The 20404-nt window shown below is 38.9% G+C and overlaps 1 protein-coding gene across 3 annotated transcripts; it reads left to right on the top strand.

The window, feature by feature from the left end:
• Nucleotides 1-160: 160 nt before the first annotated feature.
• gigyf2 (GRB10 interacting GYF protein 2) lies at nt 161-20381 on the top strand. 3 transcript variants are annotated; one of them, XM_044133776.1, is made up of 30 exons: nt 161-176; nt 1092-1173; nt 2907-2958; nt 3134-3290; nt 3428-3523; nt 4323-4431; nt 5293-5398; nt 5531-5571; nt 5667-5699; nt 5822-5926; nt 6775-6986; nt 7117-7264; nt 7751-8002; nt 8089-8261; nt 8360-8516; nt 8616-8782; nt 9690-9784; nt 10154-10282; nt 10916-11046; nt 11134-11234; nt 12991-13131; nt 13203-13361; nt 13437-13685; nt 13764-13883; nt 15630-15863; nt 17692-17888; nt 18044-18195; nt 18304-18506; nt 19364-19505; nt 19609-20381. In XM_044133776.1, the coding sequence occupies exons 3-30, from the start codon at nt 2921-2923 to the stop codon at nt 19674-19676; spliced, it is 3915 nt and encodes a 1304-aa protein (XP_043989711.1). In that variant the 5' UTR covers nt 161-176; nt 1092-1173; nt 2907-2920; the 3' UTR covers nt 19677-20381. The 3 variants fall into 3 exon arrangements, with proteins under 3 accessions (XP_043989711.1, XP_043989709.1, XP_043989710.1); XM_044133774.1 differs by having other exon boundaries at nt 5510-5571; XM_044133775.1 differs by lacking the exon at nt 161-176 and having other exon boundaries at nt 1077-1173; nt 5510-5571.
• The last annotated feature ends 23 nt before the right edge of the window (nt 20382-20404 follow it).

Genomic DNA, 20404 nt, shown 5'->3' with positions numbered 1-20404 from the left:
AAAACAGAAAGCAAATTTCTGTACCAAAATACGTGCAGTTTTTACTCCAGAAAGTAACCCTGTAATGAGATCCAACTGTCCAGCTGTTATCGCCTCACTCGGGCCTGCTAACACTTGTCTTACACAATTTGCATCAACAGCAGGGGTTTTGCTGGTGTGCTGGTATAACCTGTAAGGTGAGTTACACGTCCAGAGAGCCCTATTTAACAAGCTGTCACACGAGTGGTAAACTAATGATAAACTATAAGAAAGTGAAACTACCAGGAAATAACCATCTTTAGTTATAGAAACACTAATAACACTACTAATAACTGGTATATGGAGCGGTGTACTCAAAGATCGTCTATACAATTCTGCTTCTGATCAGACATCTGTTGTGTTTCTTATTTCAAATAGCAATTTTATATGTTTAATTTAGAAAACCATGTTTGTACTTTGTATTTTTTGTGCTTAAACCTTCATCGAACATTAAATTTTTTTCACATTGTGGGGAATTTATTGCTAATATTTTTTTATGCATTTTTGTTTGGTTTCTACGTGTTTTTCTAAGTTAAAAACATCAATCGAAAAGTGAAATAAATAGATAAATTGATCTAATATGGGAGAGGAAAAACTGGGAGAAACACAACTGTGGTGAGTTAACAGTAAAAAAAACAAACATACAAACAAAAACTTTGCAACACACTAAAATACTATGAATCAAACCAAAAATAGAAATATGAAGATGAACACGTTTTAAATAAAATGTAAAATACTTGTATACAGAACAATAAAATTAGCAGGAATGTAAATCTTACAGCCAGTAAAAATGTGTGTTTTTATTATCATTATTATTATTATTATTATTATTATTATTATTATTATTATTATTATTATTATTATTATTATTATTATTATTATTATTATTTTATTATTATTATTATTATTATTATTATTATTATTATTATTATTATTATTATTATTATTATTATTATTATTATTATTATTATTATGTCTGAATGTGACATTTAGGGAGTAATCATTACCACTTTGTACTAGTCAGCAAATCTGTCCACTGCATACGGGTTTATGTGTATTGTCATGTGACCCAGACTCAGCCATCTTGTGAAAAACGAAGAGAGAGAGCCACTCAACAACACGCATACAAACCCTGAGCTGTCACAGCCACCAGAGGTAAGACAGCCAAAGTTTCATACACCAGCCAGGAATATTTATACATTTGACTTAAGTCCCATTTGAAAGAGGCATGTTCTTACGGCCGGGAGCTGTTTGGGGGTGCTGTTTAAGCTACCATGTTGACTTGGCCTTGCAGCATCGAGATAGAGTGTTTTGGCGTTCGGGTTAAGTCTCGCTGGGTCCGGTACAGCTTGACGAAGAAACACCGCTGTAGATCCAGGCTGCTCGGGAGGGCCGCGTGCAGCTACTAGCTAGTCAGTTAGCATGCTAGCTTCTACGGTTAAATATATAAATTAACTTCCAGATCAGTGGTGCTCGTGTGAAATATATTAAACACATGAAAATGATATTGAAATGATTATCAACGTATAAATACTTGTGTATGACAAACGTATACTTTGCCACCCTTGGGCTAAAGAACCTTTAGCTTGGGTGCTAACACAACTGGCTCTCGTGTTGGTTGGAAAAATACATTGAGGTACCAGCATGCAGCTAAAGAGTACTTTAACTTCAAGTGCGCGGCTAAGTTACAGTTATATATTATTGTACGTTCAGTTCTTATAACAACGTGATTGACGTCAAATAAAGTTTTCTGTTGAGTTGTTGAACCTATAAACTTAACTCGCCTCTTCTGACATCGCAGTGAGGATTATTTCTGTTTAACCTTTTAAATCAACTTACAGTGTTCAAACCGAGCGTTCCCCTTTATGGTTAACTGCAATCTGATGTTAAGCACCTGGATTGGTCGCAATGGCAGATATTAAATAACTTTCACTTAGGGATTGAAGTTTATATCATAAACAGGAGTAGTAAAATACAAATTTAGCTTTTTTCTTTGACTAACTTTGAGCTCTTCTCAAAAGTGTATTGCTCCAATCACTGAATTGTCTTTTACCAATTTCAACAGTTTTTGTTTTAAACCGTTTCAGTCATTTCATGGAAAGTCTGTCGAAACAATTGATTTATGTAAACAGTGCGAAATGAGCAAAACACATATGTAACTTCCCAAAGATGTTTCTAACTCATTTTGAGTTGGTCTATCAATTCTCTTTAAGTGGAGAAATACACTAACTTACTTGTCCAGGAGTTTATATGGCAGTAGTAAACATTTGTGCCTGTCATTTGAAGAAGCCTTTTATTTGAGTGATTTGCTGTCAAGCTGATGTAATATATATAACTATTGTCTGTTCATGATTCTTTTTCAAGGAGTGAAACCTTATTTGTTTAAGATAAGGGCACCTCTGTTATCAATTGCAGGTGGTGGACCTGCATTGCGCCCAGGAAGGCTTCCTAAAATAGCAGATTGCAATCTTAAACTGTTTATGCTCTCTGGGATGGGCCACATATCTTGAAAGGCTAAAATTTGCTAAAATCAGTAAGCTGGTATTTAAACTGTTACCCAACGTGTCCTAATCTCAATAAAGCTTTATCTGACTTTCATGAGTTCAGGAGGATTGTTTTTGGATGCAATAACTGTTAATTTTATTTCTAATGAGAAAAATATCATTATAAATAAAAGGGTGTAAACGTCCATTCTGATAATTATCAAAATATGGTTAATTGTTATGTAGAATTATTGTAACTGTAATATAAGCAAGATTAAAATCACTGCTATTTCTAAAACTTTATCTTGCACTGTTGTCTACACATGAATACGTCTGATTCCCAATCTTTGTACTTGTTAGAAATAAATGGATGATAAACTCTTCTTTTTCTTTGCATGTTTAAAGAACGTCAAGGAAAAATGGCCGAAACCCAGACACTTAACTTTGGACCTGAATGGTAATTAAACAGGCATGAATGTTTGAACATGACAGTCATAATTTTTTTTGTTCTGACATGAGTACTCTTTTTGAGGCTCCTGCACTTTTCCCATACATGTTCAGTCTTGCCAACTGCTGCCTCTTTGTTTTTTTGTTTGACCATTTTGCCTAACAACATTTTCTTTCTCTGCAAGGCTCCGTGCCCTGTCTGGAGGTGGGGGCGGCGGTGGCGGTGGAAGCAGCAATGCTGTTACTTCTCCCCCACTCTCACCTGCATTGCCAAAGTATAAACTTGCAGACTATCGTTACGGGAGAGAAGAAATGTTAGCACTTTATGTAAAGGACAACAAGGTGAGTATTTTTGCAGCGTCTGTATCTTTCGCTCAATCAGTGTTGATTTACATAAAAATGTTAAATCCATGATGAGATGCATGTTTTACTTAGCTTAGCATCTTTTGGGAACAAAAATGTCTTTTCCTCTCTTCCAGATCCCTATAGACCTACATGATAAGGAGTTTCTACCCATATTGCAAGAAGAACCTTTGCCGCCTCTGGCACTCGTGTCTTTTACGGAGGAAGAACAGGTAGGAAAGCAATAAGAGGCCTGATTGGTCACAAAATTCTGACCAATCACAAAATAGTTTTGCAAGAAGGTGGAGGGCGAAAAGTTTGGTTTGTGAGAAGAAGAGGTTGAGGACATAAGGCAAAATTACACGATTTTCATCACGTAACTGCAACAATGACAATTGAAATTGGTGCTCTCAGCATCATTCTAAGAAAGCAATTCAGGCTTGACCTACTTTAGGCCAGTTGATAATTGGGATGCTTCAATCATGTCGACTTCTAATAATAATCAATTACGTTACCTATAATAAAGTTTACTAACTCTAGCTGTTTAAGTTTCTTAAAATTCTAAAAGTTACATCTCCTTTTCCCCAAATTTCTGTGTGTGCTGAGTTTTCCCATGGATAGCTTTTCAGAATAGATGAATGTTTGATTTATCAACTATGTGGATCTGTGTGTGCTTTGCTTTTGGCATTGTAATTGTGATGTAATTAGATTTGTAAGTCTCTTCATATTTGACATTCTGACTGCAAATGAGAGTCAGAGTCATTTGTAGTTTTTTTATTTGTAAAACTACAAATGATACTTTTTACACAAATGTTCTACATTTGTGTAAAGACTATTGAGTGCAAAGCTTTTGCATTTTTGTGATATGTGTTGGACATTAATGTCGATTGCAAAACGTTTTTTTCTGTGAGAAAAATTTATTATTTAGGTTCTTTCATAAATTAGTCATAAGGGTATGAACAAAGGATCAATCTGAAGAATTCACTGTTTGCTCCCTTCTCCTTCTCCCTCTCCCCCTCTTTATATCTGCAGAGAAATTTTTCTATGTCTGTAAACAGCGCAGCTGTACTCCGGCTGACAGGGCGAGGCGGTGGGCCCATAGCTGGAGCGCCAAGAGGCCGAAGTACATCCAGAGGTAGAGGTAGGAATTGAACAAAGACCATACGCTGTGGTGTCAAACCTCTGGGGAATAAGTGACTTCAAGAGCAGATGCATATTTCATTTGTTGAGCTGCTGATCTTGTGATTCAGAGAGAAAACAACTGTAGATGGTTAAGATTCCTTTTGGCAGTCCATCAGTTTTCCCCCACTTTCAGGCATGGGGTGTATCAGTACCCCTCTCTAGTTGTTGTGCTTACCCAGCATAACTAAACCTCAGCTGTTTGAGCTCGTCAGTCCCTTGAAGGATTAAACTTCCTTTTAAACACTGTGATTTTTTAAATTTTACTTTTTTACCACAGTTACTGAGCTTAAAGCACTTTACCCCAGTGGTTTTTGATTTGATAGCGAGGCAGCCTGTTGGTCTGTCTCAACCTAACTTTAGTAAATAGACTGCTGACAATCAGAATTTAAGCTCATGTGCTCTTGACCAATTGCTAACAGTAAATTGACTTTTAGAAACTAACAAGCAGCACATGTGTTTAGTTGTGCTCTGAAATCAAATGAGATTTTGAAGATGGAGTTTGTCACATCTGTTTTTTTTTATGTTTTTCTTTTTTTGGTTTAGCTGTCAGGCTGCACTTTGGGACAGTCATGGTCATTCTTACTTGAAGTTTGTCTGTTGTACAAAAGAAGGTTGTGGTGCAAAACCCACAAGAAAATATTGGTCATAAGGAAAGTTAAAGAGGTCATAAGGATATTTTCATGTGTTTTGGTAACATAAACAACTTAAAGTTGTCATTAGGCAAAGCATCCAGAACTTAAGCCTCACGTTGGGTATACTAAGTTCATTTCCCATTTATGATAACATATAGTCTCCTACTTTATGTACTTTTAACATTTAGGGCGGGGAAGAGGTGATGGAGGATTTTACCAAAGAAGTTTTGACGACGTGGAAGGTTTTGGTCGTGGAGGGAGGGAAATTCATCGCTCTCAAAGCTGGGAAGAAAGGTATTGGAACATGACTTTCTGGTGTCGAGTATTTGTGGCAACATGAAGCATTGTTTTGACCAATACAAATGTGCAGTGAGATTTGTTTTTGACTGGTCTGCTCCTTTTTAGTGATGACTTTTTTTCCACCAGGGGAGATAGAAGATTTGAAAAGCCAGGTCGAAAAGACCCAGGTTGGTGTCACATTTTGTAGCTCAAATAATCAATATGTGTGTATCTTGGCATACACACTGCTTCACCCACTTGTTTTTGTCTCTGCACATATCAGAAGTTGCTCCTGGGCATTTTCAGATCAATCACAGTAAGTGTGCTTCGCAGAAATTAAAAGTTATTCTTTGAAAATTCTGGGGTAAATTACACGTTGCCTATTGTTTAGTTTTTATATTATGATTCCTGTTTAATTTCTGCCTGGTCGTTTTACAGCCCGACCAGGAACCTACGAGGACGGAGGGACAGGTCTGCCCAGGAAGCACGAGTTTACGCGTTCAGAGAGTGAGAACTGGCGTACTTCTCGTGACGATCAGAACGGTGAGGGTGATGAGGGGGGCCGGCCCCTGGCAGGTTTTTGTCGGGACAATGACCGCTGGTGCCCCCTGAGCCCAGGTGGGCCCTGTATGAGCCACGTCACCTATACATTTATCTTAGATGAATCATCTTTGATAAACGCATTGGTGGATTATGTCCTATTTGTTTTATGACCTTGAGCTTATCATTGGGTGAAAAGTACACTTATGTCAAAGATTATAAACTTACATAAAAACAGAATTTTTGAGTATCTTGCTTTATTTTTGAAAGTGTAACTTTCAAATAATATTCCATGACTAACATAAAACAAAAGTAACCATCAGAGTTACTTTTTGCTATTTAGCAGTCTCACTGAGCAATCAGATTCCTCATTCATTCTCTAATTGATTCTCCTTAAGTTAGGAAAATAAACTCTTCATTAAAAATATGTGCCATTTTGTATTTGATTTAAAAAGCCTGATATGATTAAAAAATAAGAATGACCATTTTAACATAAAATGCAACTACTTGCACATGCAGTTTTTGTGCAGACAAATTAGCATGTTTCCCTTGTCAGGAAGGATTTTTTTTAAAGACTTGAGGCATCTCCAACTGTGAAAAACACTCTGAGATGTTATTTATCATTGTACTTGTCTTTGATGGAGAGATGGCTTAAAGTGTGCAAGAGCTTACCTCTGATCCAGTTCTTGCCCTGAAGAAATATCTGTAGTTATCACCAAGCTTTAGTTGCATTTACATTATCAGAAAATGCACACAGAATATGGAAGAAATCCAGTTTTATTATTTTTATTTTAGTTTAAACATGTGACTGATAGTTTTTTTTTTTTTTTTTTATGTTGCATTTTTCCTAGATGGGCCTCGGTCTGCAGGGTGGCGGGAACATCCAGACCAACGTCGGCGCTTCCCATTTGACCCCAGAGAAGAGGAGCGCGGCTACAGGAGACCAAGGTCAGGCAGCGGCAGCCTGGAGGATGAGCGAGACAGCTTACCAGAGTGGTGTCTGGAGGACGCAGATGAAGAAGCTGGAACATTTGATTCCTCAGGAGCTTTTCTTTCTCTAAAGGTAAGATATGAAAAACAGTTAAATATTTACTTCCTGTCATTTCACATTTGAAAATAAAATGTCATCATTGAGGTTTCTGGGATGATGCTGGTGTCAGCTTTTGTTTAAATATTCTCTCTTTTGCTATCAGAAAGCGTCAAAGGAACCGATCCCAGAAGAAGCAGAACTTGACTTCAGACCTTTGGAAGAGTGTGACGAGGGTCTGGAGGAGGAAGATATTTTACCCAGGGAGTCCAAAGAGACAGAAAGAGAAGCCAAAAGAGAACCTGATCGAAAAGGTCAGTAAAATAATCATCACTTTAGATTTAGTTTTGCTTCTACATAAACTGGTGTATCTAAATAGAAATCAGCAAGAAATTCATTTATTTCAAAATGGAGTCTTTCTTGAAAACAAAATGCATCTTCTGATACTACATTTTCTTCTTATAAAAAACATCCGCCATCTTAAAGGAGGGTCTGAATTGTTGTTTTGATTTGAAAAACTAAGCCAGAAGTTTAAAGGGTGAGAGAACAAAAAGCTGCTCTTTTGAGCTGACTCAAGTCGACCCACCCAGTATTATTCTAAAGCTTACAGAGCGTGTCTGTTGCTGGAAGAAAAACATCAACCAACTTGATTGTCTGCCCTGATTTCTTTTATCTGTGCGAAACAAGAGCTTTTGTTCTGATGCCGTTTGTCTTTTTGGGCCAAAACAAAAGTAAAAATATCTGAAATGGAAAACCAATTAAATCATTTTGTGAATTTGTGGTTCTTTTAATTGTTTCAGACTTGGCCAGAATGTCAGAAGACGGTCCGTCTCTTGGTCCAGCCGTGGCTTCAGCAGTCTCAGAGTCGCAGCCCCCTCCTCAGAATTTGTCTCCAAACCATCCCAGCAGAACAGATGAGATTGAGCGACCAGCTGAGCGCCACCCGCCCCTGGAGCTCCCACCAGAGCCCTGCAAAGTACCGCTTCGTATCCCCATGTCTAGTAGCATCCTGGAGTCGCACCCCATGACCCACATTTCCACCAACCTGCCCGGTGGGACATTGTTTCCTATCAAAAATAAACTGCTTTCTGCTCGCACCCTACAACTGACAATTTCTGCTTATGTGTGTTTCATGCAGAAGTTTCTGCTCCGTCATCCACTGTTCATCTACCACAGCAAAAACCCATCAAAATCTCTGTGGCAATAAACAATGCTTTACCCTACACTTCAAATATAATGGCACCTATAAGCAGGCCCACCACGGTGACGCATGACACTGATGAAGATGAGGGTCTGAAACACTTTGAGCAAGTAAGTTTCTACAAGTTCTGCAGGTCGTTGTCAACAAATACTGTTCTGAATAATGTTGCACTACAGATGTGTTAAAATGATATATTCTTCTTTTCTAGGAGGCAGAAAAGATGGTAGCATACCTCCAGGACAGCGGGGTAGATGATGACAGGCTTGCAGCAAAGACTTCAGAGAAGCCTAAACCTGCAGGCCTGCCCCTTACCCACGAAGCTGCTCTCAAGTGGTTTTACAAAGACCCACAAGGGGAGATACAGGGTGAGAAGGCAGGGAGCTCAATGTGCTCTACATTTCAACGTCACATTGCTTCTCGCAACATGTCTCATTTGGACCCCCGACTCACTTTTACATCCCCAGGTCCGTTCAGCAATCACGAGATGTCTGACTGGTTTCAGGCTGGTTACTTCACCATGTCTCTGTTGGTCAAAAGAGGCTGTGATGAAGTGTTCCAACCTTTGGGAGAGATTATGAAGATTTGGGGGAGGGTGCCCTTTACGCCAGGCCCCGCACCGCCACCACTACAAGTAGGAACCCCTTCAAAATCCAAGTGACTCTCGGATGTTTTACAACGTTTGGGAAGTGATAACTTGAAGCCTGTGTTACAGCACGCAGAAATAATGGATCAAATCAGCTGTTTTTCTTAAACAGTCTAGCTGAGAGGAAATTTTCATTACCAACCTGGGAGCTAAATATAGATTATGTGCTTGATTTCTTGTCAGGCGTTATTAGCTGCTTTGTTCACAAATATTTGACCTTTTCATTCTGCCAGCTATTCTTAGCCACCATTGAATTGACTTGAACTGTTTTCTTTTTTTTTTTTTTCTTTTCTTTTTTTTTACTAATGCTGATAAATGCGAGTGCTCTCTGCAGCTCCTCTGGATTTTATAAACGTTTACAAATGAAGACTGATACGTCACCAATATTTTATGCATCGCTGTCAGAGTTCTTAGAACTCTAGAACGAACAATGGGTCGTTTCAACATAGAGCTTGCTGGGGAACAAGAGTTTCCAGGAACTTAATTATGCAGCTCTGTGGTGAGTCTAATGTTAAACCAGTTTGATTTGCTTGAAGGCTTTTCAAGTTTCGTTTTCTTTAGTACCAGGCAGTTACCTGTAGATGGCGTTAGAGTACGCCCAATTTTCCCATTGTATTTTTATGAAGCAAAATTGTTTTGAATTTTGTCCCATGACGTTTTTAAAGGTATTTTCTTAGCTTGAGAGTTTGAAATATTTCCTGAAAGTGCAATATTGATGGTAGAAATTAAAACAATGTAGTTTAACCTTCACAGGAAGCTTCTGCTTTGATCTCAATCAGAGCAGGCAACATTTTAGGCTTTCTGATGAACATGTTAGGACTGCAGATAGCAGCCATTTATTTATTTTTTGACACTGCTGTGATCTGTTCTTATTTGATCCTTCTCTGTGTTGCAGGCTGATGGTGACCAGGAGAGGTTAAAGAGACAGCAGGAGCTCACTGCTCTCAACCTTTACCAGCTGCAGCAGCTGCAATATCAATACCTCCTCAGGTATGTTAGACTCTGCAAGCAAGCAAATTTGTTGTGCTATCTTTCTCTTTCTCATTTCATTTTAAACCAAACAAACTATAGACCACTGTGTGAAACAGGCAGGGTTCCCTGTTATTGAGTGGGTTAAGTTAATAGCATAACAATGAACATAGTACTTGTTGGGCCTTGTCTGGCTTTAATTGTGCTGCCTTTTCTTATCATGTCCCTCCCGCTTTCAAAATCTCAATTACACAAGTCAAATGAAGCTTGTCTCTGGATTAGAACTTACTCAACATAGTATACTTGAATCTTTTACCATTACATGTTAAGTTGTTCAGTTCCTGACTTTGTTTCCTCTTTCTCTTTGTGTCTTGTTTTGCTCCTGAACAGGCAACAGTATGCCCAGGCGTTGGCCCAGCAGAAAACTTTAGTTCTTAACTCAGCTCCTCTCCAACAACAGCAGCAGCACCAACAGCAGATCAACATGCTTCTGCAGCAATACCAGGCTCTAAAGATAAGGTTGGGAGCAATTAGTTTAAAAAAAAAACATTTTAGTAAAACTTTGAAGGGGTGTGAAAAGTTGCTTTAAAACCATCAACTTTGCATTAAAGTGTCATTATTTACCAATGGCACTTCATGACGACAGAAGATTCCATCATGTTTATGACAGTGTTATGTCAGTCTTATGCAGAGCCCTTCCAATAAAGTGCTGCTAACATTTTCAATTCCCTTGCTTTAAGTCCATATTTAGCTTATGTTCTTCTGATTGATATCTGGAAAACATAACATTGTGATGCTGTTAAATATTGTGATGATAATATTGATTATGCTTAACCCACATTTTCCTTCTCACTTTTTTTCTTTTTAATCATCACAACACCTTAACCGTTCTTCTGCGCTTTCTGATCTCACTTAATAAGACTTATATTGCAGGTGTTTGTGTAAAGAACTGTTAATATATGTGCTCAAATGCAAAGTTTTAACACACGACCCCTGAAATATTGTAGCCTACTAAGTATTGCAACCAATCAGCCATTTGTAATTTCAACAATTCACACGTTGACATTAAGATAACAGTTGGAATTTACATGTCTGGCACAATTTCCAGTAGTGGTGTATTAATTTCTCTTTTTGTTGCCTGTGTTTTTGTAGTGCTTCTGACAGTCTTCTACCTCCTGTTACCCGATCCCTGTCGGTCCCTGACTCGAGTTCGGTGTGGGAAATGCAGAATCCCTCTACTCAGGCCTCCTGCACACCAAACCTTCAACAGGCTGCTACTAGCAGTGAGTTTCTGTTTTTGGAGTTTGGCTGCATTTGCTGTTGCAGAAACAAATCAGTCACATAGAAAATTTCTCATTACTTGCACACAGCCTGGGAAGGCAGCAGTGTATGGGATTTGCCTATAGACTCAGTGGCACAAGCTCCAACTATTGAGCAGATGCAGCAGTTTGAGAAGGCAAGATCTGCAAAGGTAAGCATCACCTCATCAGACTTTAGTTGTTCTTTCTGGCATTTAAAGATTCCTCAGTGTTAAATTTAGTCCTACATGTTTATTTTTTTGGAATATGAAATAACACAAATGTACATTTCACAGCTTCTTTACTCAATATAAGATATTGTTTTCCTGCACAAACTTCTAGATAATTCTGCCGACTCTTAATAAAGAATTGCTAGCTGATGTTAATAGATCACACATTTCAAATGCTGTGCTTCAGCTGTGTCAGTGGCCCTGATTTCTCAAAACATGATGCATTATTATTCTCTCTGTTATATCGTTTGTAATCTGAGTGTGTGTTGCATCAAGAGGTCTCAGATCGTGAACACAAGTTTATGTTGAAGTGAACCTTTGGAGGTACAGACAGAATGGAGTCGTTCCAGAGTATTTGTTCACTCTTGAGCACAATGACGTTAAGCAGCAAAATATTTTTTATTCAGTGAGTTACATTATTACAGAGCTAGCTTAAATGTGCCTTACGGAAAGCAAAGTTCTGCTATTACAGGATCTCAAATTTAATGGGAGACTTGGACAGAAAGTAATGTTGTTGTCTGCCTGCCTACTTATCGGAGATGACAGGATATTTAAAAGCAAAACTACTTTTAGCTTCTGAAATAGCAAATGTCTGTACGGCAGTGACTCAGCTCAAGATTTCTCACAAAAATTGCTGCTGTATTTAAAATGATACAGTCGAAATCTGGACGGGTGCAAGGTTTCAGCTTATGTGTATGCATGCACACAGGAACAAGTGATTATTTGATCAAGCTGATATTTAAAAAATAATATTTTGCTAATAATTGGTCAATGTTAAGTGTATTTCTCCTTACAGCTAGTTATTGCAAAGTAGTTAGTTAGAAAGGGACAATATATAGATCAAACATAAATGTCACCACAAGCCGAAATCTAGAAGCACTTTTAAAGAAGGAACCTCTTTACTCCAAAACCATAACAATGCAGCTGCTTTCCATGCTGGGGTTTTCCGTGCCTTTTCGGTTCCTTTCATTGTATTATTGGTTCCCAGTGAATTCACATATGGACCAATGGAGATGGGTCTGCCATGGATCACCTGCACCAAGTCTGTTTATCAGTCCTTCCAGGATATTGCAATGTTGTTGGTGTTTTTTCTGCAGCCTAAAATGAATGCTTTTGCAGCACCTGTTTTTCAAAAAGTATCATCCAATTTCTTTTGAAGCTTTATTTTTGCCATAGATGGTCTTACAAAAATGTTGAATTGCTGCACATAACCTTCCCCAAAAAAAGACAAAAAGTGCAAAACATTAACAATGTTAAGTGCAAAACAAGACTTGAATATCAGTCATTCAAGTTAACATAGACTGTCTACACAATATAAACAAACCCTACAGAACATCTTTAGAATGTTTGGCAAAAAAAGGCAAATATTACCATTTGGCTTCACACTAAGAAGGGCGCTAAGAGGACTGGTAAAGAATTAGTGGAGTTGCAGTGATTTATTAGAAAATAAGGAAATACAGAAAACGTTGGTCAGACTTGCAAAAAAGTTGTGATGACAAGGAAAAATTAAAATTCTATACAAAATATCTTAATGTTTAGTGAATTTACTTTAATAGTTGTAGTTGTGATTGCACCTTCCTATTGGGACTGGTTTATGGCCAACAGAGAAGGTGTTGATCATCACCTTCGATATGATCTACTCAAATTTTTTAATGAGCTTTTGATCATACCAATGTTTAACTTGTGTTTAAATATGCAGATGGAGCTGGAGAGACGGGAGGTGGAGTTAAGAGCAAAACGGGAGGAAGAAGAAAGGAAACGTTTGGAAGAAGCTCTCAGGGCTCGACAGGAGGAGGAAAGGAAACGGCTGGAAGAAGAGGAATTGGCTCGGCAAAAACAGGTCGATTCAAATTGAGTAAAGTCTAGGAGTAACTTTTTTTTAATGGCACTGACTTAATATTGGATCTTTAGGAAGAGGCGCTGAGGCTACAAAGAGAACAAGAGGAGGCGCAACGCAGGCAAAAAGAAGAGGAGGAGAGGAAGGCGCAGGAGGAAGCTCTCCGAAGATTGGAGGAAAGACGGCGGGAAGAAGAGGAGAAAAAGAAACGGGAAGAGTTCCTTCGGAAACAGGTAAATAAATCCATTTTCAAAGAGGTGATTTCCATAAAAATGCTTCAATAAATGCAGTTCTCTCTTCATCATTAGGAAGAGGAGCGTAGAAAGCAAGAAGAACTGGAGGCATTGAGAAGGCGCGAGGAGGAGAAGAGGCGAGTGGAGGAGGAGGCCGCCGCTGCTGCCGCCGCAGCTCTTGCACAGCAACAAGAAGAGCATAAAAGAAGAGAGCTGGAGGCCCAAAGACAGCAGGAGCTGCAAAGACAGAGGCAGCAGCAGCAAGAGGCCCTCAGAAGACTGCAGCAGCAGCAGCAACAACAGCAGCAGCTCGCACAAATGAAGGTAAGGACTCGCAGCAGGTGTTAAAAACTGAACAAAATGGACTTAAATGTTGAGAAAACTTTTTGTCCTGGTTTGCAGCTTCCATCGTCTTCTAAGTGGGGTCAGCAGTCAGCCAACCACAACCACACACAAAATGCCTTGTCACTGGCCGAGATCCAGAAACTAGAAGAGGAGCGAGAACGACAGGCATGTGAGGAGGTAAGACCCACGATGATGTTACACTCCACCTCCTTTTTTTTTTTTTTTATTCTTTACATTTTTAACTTGAAATGAATATGTTACCTTTAGCTTACAGTCTCCAAAACAAACTGTTGTCTTTTTGCTAAGTTTCTCCCAGAGGTTGCTGATTGGCAGCTCAGTGTAAAGAAAGGTGGATCAAAATATGAGTAATATATTTATGAGGAATGCAACAGTATTGAGATTGGGGCTGATATTCATGTTGCTGTTATGGTTAGTAATATAATCTTTTGAGAACATGATAAATGACCACCCTGCTGATATTGCTTATCTGCTTTAGTTAAACTCCCCACATCTCTGCTGCATCACTATCGCTGCCTTATGACCAAGCAAATACCTCATTGCTTCCTCAAATGGCAACAAAATGGAAATGAAACATCGGTTGTTAATTTTAGTCCAGTAATGTTTATGGGATTGATAGGTTAGAAAATGTTAGGCCCTGATTTACATTTTGAAATAGTTTTTTACTGAAGCCATGTCAGATCGCTTAAAACGAGATGTGTCTGATCTCAGCGGAGACTGTACTTCCACAATACAAGGAAAATATCTATTGATACTGGTGAACGTCACAATATTGATGTACAGATTTAGAAAAGTCAGAAATTAATTAAAAATCTCTCGGAGTGATGCATCACTCTTGAAATTATGATATTGGAGTGTGATTAAAGGTTTTGTCTTGGGGTGCACCGACTGCAGTTTCCTGACTGATCTCTGTTTATTGATCTGTAAAAAGTTCGACCTGCCGATTCTGATGTTTTAAAACTTTTGTCTGAAATGTTGCGAGAATTTAGCAAGAGTTGGTAACATTGGGGTGACTATTATTAACTGAAAACGTGCAAACATGACGTTGTTTGGGCCGGTCAGCTAGTTAAACCTCTTTCATGGACAATAGATGATTTTTAGATCTTACTGAGGTAGAGGAGATCGGTGGAAATGATTCATTTCACATTTAAGTATCGACCGATCACTGATCTCCCAAAATTAAAGAAATCATCGGTCTAATAAATCGGTGCACCTCTAGTTTTGTTGCAAATACTCAAAAGGATCACAAGAAACCTGTTGAGAAAAAAAAAAAAAAAAACACAAATTAACCTCCAAGGATTTGAGAAAAGTCAAGCATGATGCCACCAGGAGCTCGAGGGAGACTCTTGATGGACCAGATGGATTGACCTGTGGGTGGGTCAGAAACAGGCACAGAGCTCCCATTCGAGTGAGACGTCAACAAGGTGGAGATGGGCTATTGGTGTGGGCAGATATCATTAAAGATGAGCTGGTTGAACCTATTCAAGTTGAAGATGGGTTCCAAACCAACTCCAGAACCTTCTGATAGGTTTTAGAAGACTCTTTCTTCAATCAGAGGTACAGGAAGAAGTGCATGTTTCATAAAGACAGTGATTTTTATGCAGGGCAATGCTTCATCACAAAGTACTCATCTGAGTTAAAGATGAAAAACGCAAGACATCACCCCCATCCTCACCTGAACTTGTGCTCAATTTTTAAACGGGAAGAAAAACATTTCATTTTACTTGAATCAGAAATAACCCTACATGTTTTAGTTTAGTTTAAGCTAAAACACCCAGACAACTCGCTATGATCATCTCAGACTGTGGAAGCAGAGCGACATCTTAATGTCTCGACTAATAAATTAACTTCACGTGTGACCTATCCATGCTGAAAACACTTTTTGTGGTCTTCTCACCCTTACAGCAGCGACGTCAGCAGCAAGAGCTCCTAAAGCAGCAGCAACAGCAGGCGCTACAACAAGCCCAGCAGTCGCATGCCAAGCTCTCCGGTTGGGGTAATGTAGCCAAGCAACCCGTTATCACCAAGTCTTTGCTGGAGATTCAGAGGGAGGAGGCCCAGCAGATGAAGCAGCGGAACGAGCAGCCACCCCAACAACATCCCACCGTCACCCAGCAGGCCCGAACTCAAAACAGAACCGTATGTAACGCAGTCGATTACATCAAGCTTTAGTTAGTGATTCCATCTGTGCCTCTTTCTGTACTGAGATCAAGTACTAACTTGATTTCTCCATGTGTGTTTCAACACACTGATATTGCAGTCAAAGAAAAGGTCTGTGATCATCAATCAATTTTGTTTAGGTAATATCAGGGTTGTGATAATCAGAATATTTTTACTCGTTAATATTTTATAACACAGATTAATTAAACTATTATTTTACCTAAAAGCCTCTCTCCCACAGTGGAGCGCTTTTTGGAGTCGACACACAACAAGCGACAAACGGCAAAAGAGAAATTTTCCACAGCAGCAGACAGCAACAAAAGTTTATAAGTGTTCAACTTTCTCGTGTTGCGTCATTGGTCCATGTACGCACATCTGCATGTACAAGCTCCAAATTTCACACGCACGATTTACGACGGTCGCTCGGCTGGATGAGGATAAGCGACCGTTGCCTCGTCGTACAAGTTCCACTGGAAATGAATGGAGAGGAAGACTTCTGAATGAATATTTAAAATAAAATGACTTTATTTAAACCTACTTGAATATAAAAACCCGGGAAAATGGGAATCTTCAGGCATGTTTTGTATTAAACAAAACATTTTAAAAATATGTGCATACAGTGAGTGGAGATTTTTGGTATGGGCAGGATGGGCAGTTACGCAGGGTGGCATCAGAAAGGGGCAAGGCCCCCGAGAACCAGAAAATTAAATGTATCTTATCTCTCAGTTGTACCGAGAACAAGTTTGGTACTTTTTGTTTGCATGTTTAGAGAAGTAAGTTTTTCACACCTGCTGATGAGTACTAGGAGTCTACATTACCTGCTTCCTGCTGCCAAAAAAAAACTAAAAACATGTAGTTTCTTACATTTTAATAGGTTAGAATGCAACAGGAGGGGCTTGCACAACTGCGTGTATATTTATATTTCAAGCTTACAAAGTTAGTCATAGTGATTAATCTGAGTAAATTTGTTCTTCGACTGATAGCAGTAGTTAGTATTATTTCATACCATTTGTCATGACTTCCCTTGTTATTCAAGCTTTGAAGTAGCAGCAAATGCAAATGGGATTTCCCTGTAATTTCCTTCTGCAGATTAAAATAGTCAGTGAAGTTTGTTGCCTCACACCTGGTGCACGCCTCAATGTTTGTAACAGTTTGTGGTGTTTGTCAAACGGAAAGAGCATGAAGGTTGTTTAAATATAAACATGGAGGTAATTATTTTTGCAAAATGATACACGGAAATCCAAAGCTATCTCATGACCTCACACCTCTAAAGTCAAACATTGTTATAGTTAGAATTGTGTTAGAGAGCCACTTCACACATAGATTTGTCTTCTGCTGCCAGTTGATGCATGCAGGCAGATTTTATCTTCCGTTTCTCAGAATTGGAGCTGTGAAGCTGCTGATGTAAAAATAACAAAAGATATGCTTCTCATGAGATAAGGATTGAGTTTAAATGTAGTTTAGTCAGGTTTTAAGCTGAAAATTAAAATTGTACTAATCTATTTTAGTACAGCAAAATAGATTATTAGATGGCACTAACAGTATAGTAGCCAACTTATTCAGACTTTACTTTAAAATGTGAAGAAAAATATAAAAATATTTTTTATTGTTGGTGACTTTGCATGTTTCTGAAAAGACTGGAGCCAATTTCTCCGTCCCACTGCTGAAAAGACAAATTTTGTGTTCTGGCAGCAATCATCAACTCCCACTTTTAGCTTCAGACAACTTTGCGAAAAATATGACACACAATGTGAGAATCGTGTTGAAAGTCATTGTTGACCTTATAACACCGTGTGTCTCCTCACAGACATCGCTGAGTAACTCGGTTTGGGGGTCTGTTAATACCACCACCAACTGGGGCTCCGACTCCAGCAGTATCTGGGGCGACACCCACAACTCAAACATGGGCTTCTGGGATGAGGCCATAAAGGAGGCCGTCCAGCAGCCTCCCCAGACCAAAAAAGGCAACACCCAGAAGAACAACAAAGGCAACGCCAACCTCAGGTATTTGTTTAAGATGCCAAATTAAAACATCGTCTTAGTCAGAGCTTGTGGTGGAAAAACATGACTGATTATTACTCATATCTTTCAAATACACACTTTTTACAGTGACTGCTAATATGACTGTAACCCCATGTTCTTTTGTCCTCTCCATTAAGTAACTCTTTGAGTGGGCGAGCCAGTAAGAAGGTTGACGAGGAGGAGAAGCTGCTAAAGTTGTTCCAGGGTGTCAGTAAGAGCCAGCAGGACACATTTATGCAGTGGTGTGAGCAAACCCTGCACTCGCTCAACACGGCCAACAATCTGGATGGTAAACCCGAATTCATTTCTTTCAGGAAATGGCTCCAACCACATCTGATGATCCACCTCTCCTCGTGGCCTGAGTGACTAATAATTGTGCATTTTGTCGTCCTGCCAGTTCCAACGTTTGCATCCTTCCTGAAGGAATTGGATTCTCCTTATGAGGTGCATGACTATGTCAGGGCTTATTTGGGGGACACTCCTGAGTCCAAGGACTTTGCCAAGCAGTTTCTGGAACGTCGTGCCAAACAGAATGCTAATCAACAAAAACAGTTGCTGCCGAAACAACAGCAAGCCAAGCAGCAGCAGCAGCAGCAGCAGGTAAAAAAGCCTAAACATTTCTTTACTTAATGATCCAAAAACCCAAAAATTTCATTTTGTCTTTTGGCTTTTAGTTCCAAACCAATTGCCTTATAATCAGGTAAAAATCTGATGAAATCAGATGTCTTCTGATTACATCAGATGCTAAAATCAGCATTGTAGCGTTGCATGCTAAAAAAATTTTTTTAGGAGAAATTTAAAGAACTGTCATGCATCTTGATCTGTTTTTCTCACCTAACTATAATATTTTTCTAGTCTGGTTGAGTTGCAGCAGAACTGGAAAACGTTCTTTATCTTAAGGAGTCTCAACCTGAAATTTTTTCAGACCCACATAGCTGACATTGTGTATATTGTGTTTCTCACATGTTGGAAAGTCCAAATGACAGGAAACTGAAATATTAACTAAACCCAACATTTTAATATGAGCTTTGTTATGGAAAAAATGAATTTATCCAAACAAGATGGGAGCTTTGAGCTCCAGTACAGTCGTCCAGGTCAAAGTAAAAAGCTAATCAGAAAGAGTCGGCACATGAGTTTCATTCTCAAGGACAGAAGATTAAAATCACATCTCTGGGGAATCACCTTTAGTGTACCGACCTAAACAAGGTTATACTATGAAAGTACCCAAATGTAAGACAAAACATGAGCACAAGATTAGTAAAATTAGAAAACAAAAACTTGTTCTAAATCCATCCCAAGTTATTCATGTATTTAAAAATAGTCTTGTTCAGTCAGAGCCTTTCACGCAGACATCTGATTGAATTAAGCAAAGGCAGGACGTTCAATTTGTAATTTTAAGGCACCTGCAGGGTAATGACTGGGATCTCATTGAGTCTGATGTTCTGTTTCTGCTCAAGGACTCTGTGTGGGATGGAATGGGATCTTCAGCCATCTACCAGTCCAACCATACAAGTGGCCAGCAGCAACGATTTGAGACGGTCACCTCAGGGAAGAAGAAAAAGAAGCAGAAAATGGTCCGAGCAGACCCAAGCCTTTTAGGTGAGTTCAAACGTCCAGCTATGAAATTAGCAAAACATCTTGATTTTATCGCTATTGTGTACTAAGTCTTCTATTCTTTTCATTTCTCTTTTTCAAATGTTAGGTTTTTCTGTGAATGCATCATCTGAGAGGTTGAATATGGGGGAAATCGAAACCTTGGAGGACTTTTAAGGGACTGCAGCCGAGCAAATCCCAGTGACTGTATCCAGTTTGAACAGCAGCTGTTTTACCTAAACCCCAGCCCTCCCGGTTTCCAAAAAATGTTTCTTTTGTTGTTGTTTTCCATCAATCATTTTCTCCATTACAGTTTTTTTTCCCCCCCCGCTGTCTTTCAAACTGACCTATATCTGGAGCAAACTGGTGAATGAACCATCTGCCAGGCCGAATCGACACTCTTCAGAGATGTTGATCTCTTTTGGCTTCAGTTTGATTTGGAAACACTTCCTACAAAAACTCCCTCAAAAAGATGACAAATTTGGCCTCTATAGTATGTGGATTTTGTTTTAGGAGTGGATATTTGGGTTTCATAACATGTTAAAGGATAGAAAAAATACTTTTGTTTTATTTATTAAAAGCCCCACTTTGCCCCCTCCCCCTACCCTACCTACCCTATCCCGTCCCCTTATTTGTTTGGCTGGTTGTTCATGGATACTAACAGCGAAGTAGAGCCCAAGGATTCATGCCCACTTATGTCCTGTTTTAAGGACATGTTCAAAAGTTCCAACTAGTTATCTATTTCTTGTAAAATACTAGGCTGTTAAAAGAATAAACTTTCATTTCTGCATCTGTATTATAATATATGAGAAGGATCTGCTGGAGTCATACTTTTTTATTGCAGTATGAAATAATAAAACAGTCTTATGTTTGGGCTGTTCACATCTGTGTCTGAACGATTCAGT

This window comes from Gambusia affinis, linkage group LG12 (genome assembly GCF_019740435.1).
Source record: "Gambusia affinis linkage group LG12, SWU_Gaff_1.0, whole genome shotgun sequence".
Lineage (NCBI taxonomy): Eukaryota > Metazoa > Chordata > Actinopteri > Cyprinodontiformes > Poeciliidae > Gambusia > Gambusia affinis.
This window is presented reverse-complemented; position numbering and strand designations above follow the sequence as displayed.

What these genes read in the sequence shown, in the direction of transcription:
- gigyf2 (XM_044133774.1), top strand. Translation starts at nt 2,921, where the DNA reads ATGGCCGAAACCCAGACACTTAACTTTGGACCTGAATG. An exon ending in CTTAACTTTGGACCTGAATG is followed by an intron (nt 2,959 to 3,133) that starts GTAATTAAACAG and finishes TTTCTCTGCAAG; the next exon opens with GCTCCGTGCCCTGTCTGGAG. An exon ending in AGCAGCAGCAGCAGCAGCAG is followed by an intron (nt 18,507 to 19,363) that starts GTAAAAAAGCCT and finishes TTTCTGCTCAAG; the next exon opens with GACTCTGTGTGGGATGGAAT.